The sequence below is a fragment of the Trachemys scripta genome, chromosome 8, assembly GCF_013100865.1.
Source record: "Trachemys scripta elegans isolate TJP31775 chromosome 8, CAS_Tse_1.0, whole genome shotgun sequence".
NCBI lineage: Eukaryota > Metazoa > Chordata > Testudines > Emydidae > Trachemys > Trachemys scripta.
The window spans coordinates 14,555,362-14,567,933 of record NC_048305.1 but is presented as its reverse complement, the minus strand read 5'-3'; the positions used below and the strand labels follow the sequence as shown (position 1 = coordinate 14,567,933).

At 43.5% G+C, this 12,572-nt stretch overlaps 1 protein-coding gene across 1 annotated transcript in view; it reads right to left on the bottom strand.

The window, feature by feature from the left end:
- Positions 1-12,572, bottom strand: part of SLC22A4 (solute carrier family 22 member 4) — a 69,879-nt gene that overhangs the window by 15,468 nt on the left and 41,839 nt on the right. Inside the window, exons 4-6 of the mRNA XM_034779760.1 lie at positions 9,723-9,894; positions 2,845-2,971; positions 48-148 (exon numbers count right to left, since the gene is read on the bottom strand). Of these exons, the coding sequence (XP_034635651.1) occupies positions 48-148; positions 2,845-2,971; positions 9,723-9,894 (400 nt within the window). The remainder of the gene's footprint in view (positions 1-47; positions 149-2,844; positions 2,972-9,722; positions 9,895-12,572) is intronic.

Below are 12,572 nucleotides of genomic sequence, written 5' to 3'. Positions count from 1 at the left end.
ACAGATTGTTTGTTGTCCATGTCCTTTAGGATCACACATTCACTTACCACAAAAACAATGACATAACAGTGATAACTGCAATGTTTCGGGTTCTGAACAAGTCCAAAATGTATGCCTTCTGCTGCTGCTGAAGCTTCATATCCTGCATCTGAGGGGAAAAGGAAAACAAACCCAAAATATCCCTATACCCAAGGAAGAGATCAATCTAATCCGTGGGGAAAAAATCTTAACACACAAATTTGGGAGGATGGAGGTTATGAAAAGATACCCCCACATTAACTCTTCCAAGTAAAGTGAAAGGGCAGAAAATACAGAAATCGACTGCTACACAACCAATTCTGCATCAGGAAAGGGGTTTCATAGGAATCTTGATTATTCTCTACCACAGCGGTACTTCAAAGTAACTTTAAGTTACTTGTGACATAGGGCAGCACTGACACACCAATACCAATTTGATCTAGAAATCAGTTAACAAGTCAAAGACTAGAAAATCTAACAGGGAAAAACTTGCACTAACTTCTCCTCCTTCATGCCATACGAAGGCACTCCCAGCACTGGCCTCACTGACAAGGGCAGTTTCCTGCACACTGCTATTGAGATCTGTCTTTATTTAGAATACACAGATCAGTGTAAAACAAAGAATCCTCAGGCTCGCTGCCTATTTAGCATGGTTGGTTGCAACAGCACACGGGAAATTGGAGCTCAGTCCTGAACTCAATTACTTGCTGTGATGATATTTGCCACCACTGCTCCCCATGTTAGCAGAGGCTGAGAGACCATTTGGTACTGGAAACAGACAATCTCCAGCCAATCTGGCATGTGCAGAGTCTTCTTTGCTGGGTCCAGCTGATTCAAAGTCTGGAGGTAGGGTTCCCACCTAAGAATTACACCCTCCCTGGGCCAGCAGTGGCCAAAAACAATTACCATTTAGCAGCCTACGAAGAAGAAAGGAGCTGGTGATCTCGGTCCAGGGCTTAGTAGGCTGGGGCCATTACTACAAAGGCCACTGCCACAACGTATACCAAGTTAGTCTCAGGTGAGGGGCCAGCCCAGGACTGAAGGGGCATAAAACAGAGCTAATCTCTCAGTCCCAGACGACAAGGCTGTGTCACATTCCTGGCCTGCCTGGGGGAAGCTGAAATGCTGCTTCCTTGGCTGTTCCTGTTTGGCTTGCTAGAAGTTTTCACTTTCTAGGAACGTCCATCTGGCATCGCTCACAAGCTCTAAGGTTATTTTAACAGAACATACATTGTGCAGGCATCATCCACTGGCAAATGTAAAGGCTCACATCAGGATCAGACTAGTACGGTTGGTGAGGGGGAGGGGGAAGAGTGGCTGTACTGAAAGGCATGAGGCAGTAATGAAAAGCAGACTTTTCTACTGGAACCTGAAAAAGTCTTTTAAAGTATTAAACCTACAGCTGATCTACAGCTGAGACAGAAAGGAAGTGCTTTTCTTTCTCACAGCCGTCATAGGATAAAATTCCCACCCCCAAAACACACTTGCTTTTCGAGAACAGATTTTAAGTGGCATAACCAAAAACTAAACAATATTTGAGTAGTTTGTGCTGCCAAGCAGCAAGTTCATCAAAGAACACATTATTCTTGTAGAAAAGTCATAACAACATGTGGTTTTGTACTGTACCATGGATTATATGGAGCTTAAGATGTGGCTATTTATATGACAACAATACGTAAAGTCTCACGTAAAAGATATGTGCACATGTATTGAACACAGACACATGGGACTGAAACCCAATCACCAGAGAGTCTGAGCCCCTACCATCTAATTAAGCAGAGTAACTAGCCGGCTATTATGCTCACGGAGCTAGCCGCTAGAGGGAGACAAGATCACAAATGCTCAGTCACTGTATTATGTGTGTACTTGTGTTGCAGTCAACCTTTAAATGCTAATAAGCTTTCTGTGCTAGGCTTTTTTCTTTGTAACTAAGAAGATTAGCCAAGAGGTATCATTCCTATGAAAGGACTAAATGTTTTTAATTAAAATGGAGCCCTTTTACCACCAGATCATTATTAAAAAGCCAGAAAACAAATAATAACCCCCCATGCGCGCACACAGAGCCAACAGTGTACTAAGCCAGCGAAAAAGGACTACTTAGCAGTGGGGCAATGGAACTGCCTATACACTATACACGTGTATTTATTAAGGGCGCTTTTGAGGGTGCCCTTTAGTGCTGTGCTGGGACTGACAGGCTCTTCAGTGAAGCCCTGCCTTCTCCTTTAGTGCCTCCTACTAGCAGGTGCATATATGCATTATAAAATCTGGGTACCAGAACAGCTGCTCCACACGGATCCTTCCATCTGGAAGAGCTACGTTTAAATTAAATGATCAGCTGTCAATAGTGCATCCAACAGAGATGAAGATAAATGTATTTTAATTTCTCATTTTTCTGAATGAGGCAGTGGTGTCCTAATGATAGACATTTCGTTACACCTATGAGACAAGCCAGTCCTGACTGAAAGCCAGAGAAAATCATTGCTGAAGGGTAGAGATCTTACTGCAAAAATAAACAGCAACTCCAGCTGAATGTTTTTGATTTACTGACGCAAATGAGCCACCACCAATTGCCTCATGTCACAGCACATATTGAACCTGGACAATTTACTAAACAACTTGTGACAGAGCTGTGCTTTGAACTGTTTGGTGTTCTGGCTTATCAGAATACTATGGAAATGAATTGCCTGAACAGAAAAAAGGAAAGGTTGCCAAGTAGCAGATTAGAATCCCAGAACTGTAGAGAGAACTGGAAGAGACCTCAAGAGGTCATATAGTCCCTCTCTCCCCCAACCCCACCCAGTTGAGGCAGGACATATGAAAACGTACCTCTGTGGAGTCAAACAGCATAGCTGGGGCTACAATGCCATTTGTTTTTGCAGCCTTTCGGATGATGATTTCTGCCTCTTTAAATCTTCCCTGAGAGATCAGCCACCGGGGAGATTCAGGAATGACCCTGCAACAAATTTCAGAAGGACTGAATCAACATTTCCACAATGATCACAACTGCTGACTTAATCATCTTTATTAAACACACTGTGGGGATGGATTTTGCCATCTCAGTAATAGATCACTTCCTGTGGTAGGGTCCAAGCCTCCCAACAGATAAACATGTGGGTCACTTTACCCATAATGAATAGTACAGTAACTCCTCACTTAACGTTGTTGTTATGTTCCTGAAAAATGCGACTTTAAGTGAAACGATGTTAAGTGAATCCAATTTCCTCATAAGAATTAATGTAAATGAGGGGGTTAGGTTCCAGGAAAAAAAATTTCACCAGACAAAAGACTATATATAGATATATATATATAGATATATTACACACACAGTGCAAGTTTTAAACAAACAATTTAATACTGGTACACAGTGATGATGATTGTGAAGCTTGGCTGAGGTGGAGGAGTCAGAGGGTGGGATATTTCCCTTACTGCTAAATGATGATCTAGAAATTGGCTGAGCCCTCAAGGGTTAACTCTCTCTACACAAGGCAGCAGGAATGGAGGGAGATATGCGCATTTCCCTTAAGTACACTGCCTTGTTAATTAGATCAGCTTGCTGAATGGGCAGCTGCTGCAAGCTCCCTCTGTCCTGAGCCCTAATCTATGGAAGATGGGGTAAGCGGGGTGCAGGAGGGAGGGGGACACCCTGACATTAGCCCTCCTCTTCTTTCCCTCCCCCCACACAGCAAGCCGGAGTCTCGGGGAGCAGCTCCAAGGCAGAGGGCAGGAGCAGCACATGGCAGTGTGGGGCGGGACACAGCTGAACTGCAGGCAGCTGCCGCACAGGGAACTTAGGGGAGCGGTCAGAGGGGAGCTGATAGGGGCTGTAGGTCCACCCTGGTTCCAAGCCCCCACCAGCTAGCTCCACCGGGCTGCTCTTCCTGCAAGCAGTAGACAAAGCAGGCGGATGCCAAACGACATTAGAAGGGAGCACTGCACAACTTTAAACGAGCATGTTCCCTAATTGATCAGCAACGTAACAACAAAACAACGTTAACCGGGACGACTTTAAGTGAGGAGTTACTGTACAACTGAGCTCAATGGTACTGCTCAAGGGTAACTACTCACATGGTCAAATACTTGCAGGAGAGGGCCCTCTTCCTATAATTGGTTTCTGAAATTAGTTGTATTCATGTACGTTAAGGGGATACAAACATTACAAACATTGAATCTATCTATCCATGGAAGTATTCTCACACTTCTTATCAACCTGTCTGTACTGGGCTATCTTGATTATCACTTCAAAAGTGTTTTTTTTTCCTTACTTAATTGGCCTCTCAGAGTTGGTAAGACAACTCCCACCTGTCCAGTTCTCTGTATGTGTGTGTATATATATCTCCTCAATATATGTTCCATTCTATGCATCCGAAGAAGTGGGCTGTAGCCCACGAAAGCTTATGCTCAAATAAATGTATTAGTCTCTAAGATGCCACAAGTACTCCTGTTCTTTTTGCGGATACAGACTAACACGGCTGCTACTCTGAAAAGGGGATAATTAAATTCCATCAGAGAGTCAGAAGTTTCTTGGTAAATAGCAAAAATATTAAGTTAGGTAGCATAAAAATCAATCATATAAACAAGTTATCCTTACAAAAGTTGTATACAGCACACAAACGGTGTAGAGTTGTGGTGGAGATATTTAAAGGAAAGTGCAGATCTATTTAAAGGCTACTTGCCATAGAGAGTTTATACCCAACCTTCTTCATCTTCATATCACAAAACTGATCAGGCTAAGAGAATGGTAGCAGTGCCACCTTGTGGACATGATTGTATCCAACAGGTAAAATCCAAACATGATTATGTCCATTAATAACAAACACAAAGCCTCTCCTTCCCTGTTTTAAAAACTCTAAATCCTTCAATCCTAACTGCTGCTGTCTTGCTCTCCTTAGTCAATGGTAATTTTCCCTCTCTCTGGAACAATAGGTCAGAGACTGCCAAGATACCCTCATGATCTGCAACGGCTGCTAGACCTCTTCTCAAAGGGTTGATTAACATTTTTCTACTACTGTCTCCCCCACTGCATTTCTTTACAGGTCAGTTAATGAATATGAATGCAGATTGCAGAAGCAAGGGATACTCGGAACCCCTTTGGAGTATTTATCTTACTAAGCTTTTGACAGGATAGTTCTTATTTCACTGTATAAAAGTTATTAAGTAAATACCTTGGTTCATAAGAGCCACTGGCAGACACTGTGCAAACTTCCCTTACATACCTCTGCCAATGCACCTCAATCCCCACCTACCATCTCTTTGCCTCTCCAGTCCCAGACCCTGAAGTGGAGGATGAGAGTCAGGGCAATCCGTATGGATGTTTTGCAATGCAGACGAACAAAAACTAGGAAGAACAGCCGCCAAACACAACTTCACGGCAAGGCAGGGCTTTGAATCTAGGTCTCCAGCAACAAGAGGCCAGTGAAACAGCTCAGTCAGCCACCATAGCTCTCATAGGATTTATACCCTAGCGACAGCTTTTCCAATTGGACTTCTATGTTCAAACACCTACTTTTCCTCCATTACTCCCACTAACAAAATGAAGCTGCGTGTCGCAGAGGAAAAGCAAGCAACGCCGTATTGAAGCCAAGGATTCTAAAGCATTTCAAGTTAAATAGAAGCATTATTTAAAATGTCACTCTGGAGAGGAATCAAATTTCTGACCAAGTCTCTAGTCTGGTGACCAACTCTCTAGCAAGCAGGCACTGAAAAACGTTTTTAAAAGGGTTTTACTTCATGTTTTCAGCCAAATTCAAAGAGCAGAAAGATGGAGCTGAATGGTATTTCGCACTGTGTAGGATACAAGTCTATTTGTTTTACTTAACAGTGCGATAAAGACATGGTTATTTTTGAGGTCTTTATGTATCATAAATGAGGCTGCTTCAGAAGAACAAGAGAGGAGCTTCCTGGTTAAGACCAGCGTGAAAAGAAGGAACAATTTCATGTAACTCTTTGAAGGGAACATGCACGTTTTGGAGGGAGAGGGAGACACCTCACATTTCTCACCTCTATCAGGAAATGAGTGCACTCACTTCACAGATGCAGACAAAGGGCAAGGATAGCATCCCTCCTCTAATCTGCCTACAGGGCCAATCAAAAACATCAGGCTTTCCCGTCTTGTCTCTGTATTGTTTTCTTTTCACACTGGGAGTGCATAACCATCCATGGGTGAGTGAGGCAAAGTTTGTTTAAATTGGGGTCAGTTTAAAAAGGAATTGGAGGGGGGGGAGAGATGAGTGCAAAGGAGAGACCAAAAAACGAAACAAAAAACCAAGGAGCGGAGCCTGGAATGGTCAGGGTTAAGGTTAGCCACATGAAATCCATTAGGTTGATGTTTTCAAAATCCAACATGACAACTGCATGCAAAGAGAAACAAAAAGCAAGGAGAAGCTCTTTATGTCTGGTAAACTGTCACTGTCAAAGCCTATTGCGGACATCCTCCCAACTGGAAAAACAGGGAAAAGTAAAAAAAAGTAAGGGTCTGGGTAAGCGTGCTAGACCTAGAGACAGCTAGTGGCTTGTCTGCATTTCCATCAAAGCCCTGTTAACTAGGTATTTCTGATGGAGCTGCCTGTCACATAGGGACTGGATGCTCCTCACCCCCTGTGATCCAATACCAGGAGAGGCTTTAGCACGAGTCCATGGATTCAACTGCACCACAAATATAACGAAATCGAGGGCGCCAAACCTGACTGGTGCTGTGATGTTATGCACCACGTCGCAACGCCCAGAGCAGGGAGCCGGGCCCAGCACTGTGGGACAGGAGGGCAGGTTTGCTCTTTAGCTCCACCCTTGTGGCCTCCATGCCATGCCAGGACTAGGGTTGCGGTGCTGAGGCAGAGGGTACTGCAGCGGGTGGTTGCTGCACCCCTTGGCTACAACCCAAAACCAACCCTAAGAAGAGTTTAGTATAGTGCTCGAAAGGCTACATCCACCCCTGCTCAATACAGAGCTCCACACATGCAAACCTGGGGCAGCCAGTCAGATTCCTAGCCCGTCAGTCACGTTACTGGACAAACAGCTCACCTGACTGCCACAACCAAGAAAAGAAAACTTACCTTTAAAGCAGGCCCTGCTACAGAGGCTGTTTTAGGTCTTCACAGATGCTCACTCCCTTGCTGGGAGATCCAGAAATCTGACACATGCCAGCTCCAACTTGGCTGTGTGCTCAGCCAGCCAGGGTTTAATGGGAAAGAGGCTGGTGCATGGTGTTAGTAGCAAGGGAAGGGAGAAAGGAGCAGGGAGAAGAAAAGTGGGGAGGAAAGAGGGAAGGACCCATAGTGGCAACAGCTGAGAAATGCATAGGATGGTTCCCATTGATCTAAGTGGAAACCTTTTCCAAAGGATTGTAAGATTCTCCCCCACTTTAAATTTGTACAAATATTTTGAAAGGTATAAGGCACTCAGAGCCATAGTTCTCCAAGTCCCAGGAAGTCAGGTCAGCTTCAAGACGGCATCCCCAGTCTCTAAAGGCCAGATAGGCTGGCATAGCCCCTTACAGGAGGAGGTATCCAATTGGCTGAGAAAAAAAAACAGGGTGGAGCCAAAGAAGCCATCGAGTTCTGCTCAACCAGCCAAATGAACCTGCAAGAGGTCATGGTGCTCATGTAAATCCCTCCCTGGACAAGCTACTGACCAATACTGACCCAGCAAGCTGTCCCTGGGGCTGCGTTTGTATACACTTGGTTGTTTAGTGTGCTCTCTCGTCTTCAGTGCAGCTTCCACAACGCACGCTAAATAATCATGCACCTGATCGAGGCACAGAATTTTGTTTTGGTGACCATGCCACTATAACCCACATATGCAAGGACCTGGGTAAGCCTGTCAGAACTCCCTTCACTCAGCTGGCATGGGGGGTTAGGAGAAGGCGGTAGCGACATCTTTATATTTTCCATTTCCTTTAGACTAAAATTCAACCTCATCCCTTAACCTAGGCACGTAAACATTTTGTTTGTTTGTTTTTAATGGGAGTTATGGTTGGAAAGTTATTTACTGTACAGGACTGGTTTCCCCAAATAATTTTAAAATACACAAAACCATATTTCATCCTAACAGCGGCATGCCATGGTTTTACTTCAGTAGTGAAGTAGATCTTTGCAAAGAAAAGGCATCACAGACAGATAAAGGGATTCTGATATGTTGTTTTTAGGATAAACTAACCTTGGATTGCTCTGAATTTGTTAATGCTGCATGGATTAGCAAAGATGCACATGAGATGCCTGGTTTATCAGGGTGGTTTCCTGCTGTATGGCTGACCTCACATTCCAAAAGTAACACAACTATGATGACAAAGGAGCTGTGAACTGTTACAGCCAATCAATCCGCACAGCCACTCTTGGAAGAGTTATATGGCATTTGGCGCAGATACCATCCAGACAGCAAATAAGCTTAGCTTTCAGAACTGCTGACAGAGGATCTGTTATGGTCTATTGGGTTAATCCATCATTAATTTTTTGGATTTTGACTTCTTTTCCAAGGCCACATTAGAGGAACAAATACCTTGCTCTGTGAAACCCCCCAAACTGTGACCAAACTTTACCCGGGGGGGGGGGGGGGGGGGGGAAGCGGGGGAGGAGAGAAGAAAACTGAGCACCAAAATGTTAGGGCTGAGACTTTTTCCTCAACTCACCCCCATATGCCACGAGCATCTCCCTCTAGTGGGGAATCTGATGTACGAGAGGCACTGCACCCAAGACATGACGTAAGTCACTAAAATGATCATATTAATGTAAATTACTTGTGTTTAGGCCCCAATCTTGCAAACTGCTTAACAGAGGTGCACTCTACAAAGGCCTACTGACGGCAGTGTCCAGGCATATGGTACAAGTTGCAGGATCTGGCACGAAGCTAGAACCCGAGATTCCAGCGAGCCTGCTGGGCCAAACTGTTAGTTGCTGGCTTCCCTACTCCACCACACTTCCTTTGTTTTTAATGACTCAACACTGTGCCCAGAGGTGGTGAGACTAAAAGTGAGTTATGAAAAAGATCAGAGTAATTAAAGATCAAGGAGATTTATTAGACCATAGAGTTTCTCCTCTTTTAAGGGCAGGGTAGAATCCCCCCAAAGGAAGATGTATTAAGCTAAACGACATATGATCTGAGCCAGAAGGCCGAGCAGGAGTACAAGATGTTCATCACAGTCACATAGACAAGTTTTAAACATCCTCCCTGCTCCAGTCTCTTACCCTTATCCTGCCCTCAGACACAAATATTGTGTGTAGCAAAGCACACAGTTTCTGGGTAGCATTTCAATAAGGAAGATTTTTGTTGCATTCCAACAGTTGCATCCACATAGAAAATAGGCTTCTAAAAAAAGGGAAGGAAGAAAAGTTGGAAGGGAAAGTTTGTATAGTACAACTCATCCAGCAATAATAAAGGAGATAACAAAAAGGTTATAAAGAGAGTTTGAGGTTAAGAGTCCGATAGTCTGGAAAGAATTTCCAAACAGCACTGGAAAGCCAGCATAAGATGGACTCTAGCAGCGTCAGCAGGGTTCAGCACACAGATAAGTTACGTTATCTTAAAACTGGCTGAAAATGTTTCGTCTTCAAGGCAAATCCCTTCACTTGGCACGCCCAATACCAAAACGTGAAGAGAAAAAAAAATCCACAGCAATTATAATCCAACTGGTTGTTTCACAATTTAAACTGGAGGTTACCAGCTACAGATGGGACTGTCTGAAGCCGAACACCTTGCAAGACAATTAAACTCACCACCACAGTGGAACGCAGAGCACCCCAGGTACTGTAAGAGCCAGTAGCAGCATCCGCCAGTCTCTGATGAAGTAAGCAAATAGTGGCAGCAACATGTAGCCAATTGCAAAAAATATGCAAACTCCTAATGTAGAGAATATAATACGAACTGATTTGCCAAGAATTTCTGTGCCTGTTCAAAACAAGGGAGTTTGTATTAGCATTTTAACTCTTTTTGTAAAAACCACGTCTAAATATTTTATCGCATTTACAAAAATCAGCTAAAGCAATCTTTAAAATGGAGTCATTTCCCTTGTAATACTTAAAGGGACACTGCCAAGGAGTTCTGGCCCAAAATAAGGCCAACCTTAACGTGAAGATAATCTGGTGGGACAGTCTTCCAGATTTTAATCGTATAAGAGATTTCAAAGTTGCCAAGCCATTAATGAGTAATTGCGAGGCCAGCCACCATCTGTGTGGGAACCACCTCTTTCAGTGCCCCCCTGCTGGTTCTGCAAAAGCAGATTTCAAGTAATACACAGCTATTTTCAACACTAGACATCTTCCTCATAACTTCTGTGATGTCGCAAAGACAACAAAATAAATGGGCCCCTTTTTTAGAGCTTTGTTTCAGCACCCCTCTGAATTTCTGCATTGCTAGCATCAATACTTGCTCAACGGACAGGACAAAAGTAGGAGGAGACTTACATTTCTGCCATTGCAAAGACGGGGGAGTTAAGAGAGAGAAAAACAGCTGACAGTGTCCTTTTAATCAAGCCTTCTTATTCATCTCTCCCAGCAGTTTTTAAGTAATTTGGGAACAGAACATAAAGGAAGTTTATACTGAAACATGGCTCACTCCAAATAGATCAGGATTAAAAAACTGCCATATTAGTTGATGGGGCCACATTTCCAATGCCCTGTTGCCAACAGTGGTCAATGGCAGATGCTTCAGAGGAAAGCATAGAGCCGCAGCCCCTAGTCCTCTACAATAGCACCTGAAGACGAGGGCAGCGAATCTCTTGTTCACTCCAAGAATTTACATTTCAGACACAAAACCGCAGATGCTGTTATTCACACGAACATACAACAGATTTTTGAAAATCTTGCTAAACCCTTTGCTTCAGTTCTTCCCTGCAGTGGCACGTTCCACAGGTTCACCAACTGCATAAAGCAGTCTTCTATTATAATACATTTTGAGTGCCCTCGTGTCCCCAGAAAGGATAAACAGGGACATTTGAGGCCTTCACTGGCCCGGTTTTTAAAATGCCAAACACCTAATAGTTCACATTAACTTCAATGGAATTTGCTGAGTGCCACTTCTTTGGGTGTCTAAATAAGTGCTTGGGACCCTAACTTCAGACACTCATCTCTGAACGTCTTTGCCTATATTTCCTACCATACTTCTGCAAAATAAGTATTCCTAGTCTTTCAATCTCGCCTTGTTTGGAAGTCCCTATAAGCCTCCAATCATTTCCATGACCCTTCTCAAACTTTGAGTTTTCCTAGGTCCTTAAAATTACACTAATTAGATTGAATGCACTGTTCTTGAGGAGGATACACCACCTACATATAATGGCATAGTATCAGGATTTTTCTCTGAAACACCACAGTGGTAGATTCGCCTTGTTGATATCATGATGGAGAGAGATCCTTTAACCTGTTCAGTTTGAGGTGTCTCAGTGTTCCCTACAGAAGCTATAACTAATCTGGAACCCGAGCGCAGGTACATATGGCTTAGGTTACCGCATACTGGGCTGAACACTTTGCACTTGCTTGCACTGAAATCAGTCTTCCATGGTGTTGCCCGGTTACTACATATTGTTGGATCCTCTGGAGTTGCTTACAATCCTCACTGATTTTGACTTACCTAAATATTATGCTAGTAAATTGAGTTACCTCACTGTCCAGCCCCTCTAAGCAGTTATAAGGGGACACACACAGATCCTAGCTCTCAAGTCTGGCTGAGCTACATTTGGCGTAGGACCCAAAAGGGGAATGAAGATGACTTTACGCCACCTTTATTCTCTCTCCCTTATCTCCAGGGCACCCTCAGCACAAATCAGAGCAGCCTCAGGACTGATCTAAATTACAATAGCCTGAACAGCCTCAGGAGGATTTGCAGCATCTGAGGATCGCCTGAGCACAGCGCGTTTCAGCCACACTCACTCCAACCCCAGCACATCCCCTACTCTGGCTGCATGGCACCCAGGGATTCTACAGGGGAATCCCCAGCTAGTCACTTCGGCTAGTTTAAAGGCTGCAATGGTCCAGCTACACAAAGCAAAGCCACCTCAGAACCACTGGACTGGCCCAGACTAAGGTAATTTAGGTTTGCAAGAAGTTGTTTCCATGAAATTAAAACAAACAACTCAGAAAACAGCATTTTTTAGATTTAAATATTCCCTGGATGCTTTTGCCGCCCAGACAAAAATATTATGTTAGTGCATAAGAACCTGAAATTTAAACAAACTACCCAGTGTTTTCATCCCCCATGCCCACTGATGTTCAGAAAGGACAGCATAAAATGATGAAAAATTAAAAATGTTTACAACATTTTCAGTTTTAATTCCTAATGTGCTATTAGTAAAATACCCTGGAAGTTTTTAACCTGACATTAACAACAAGGAGGCCGGTGGCACCTTAAAGACTAACAGATTTATTTGGGTAAATCTGTTAGTCTTTAAGGTGCCACCGGCCTCCTTGTTGTTTTTGTGGATACAGACTAACACAGCTACCCCCGATACTTAACCTGACATTGTTTCTTTAATAATATTAAAACAACACTAGATTTAGTTCCAATTCCTGGGTCACTTTATTATTAATCATTTCCCACTAATTCATATTCTTTGCATCCTTTCTCAAGACAGG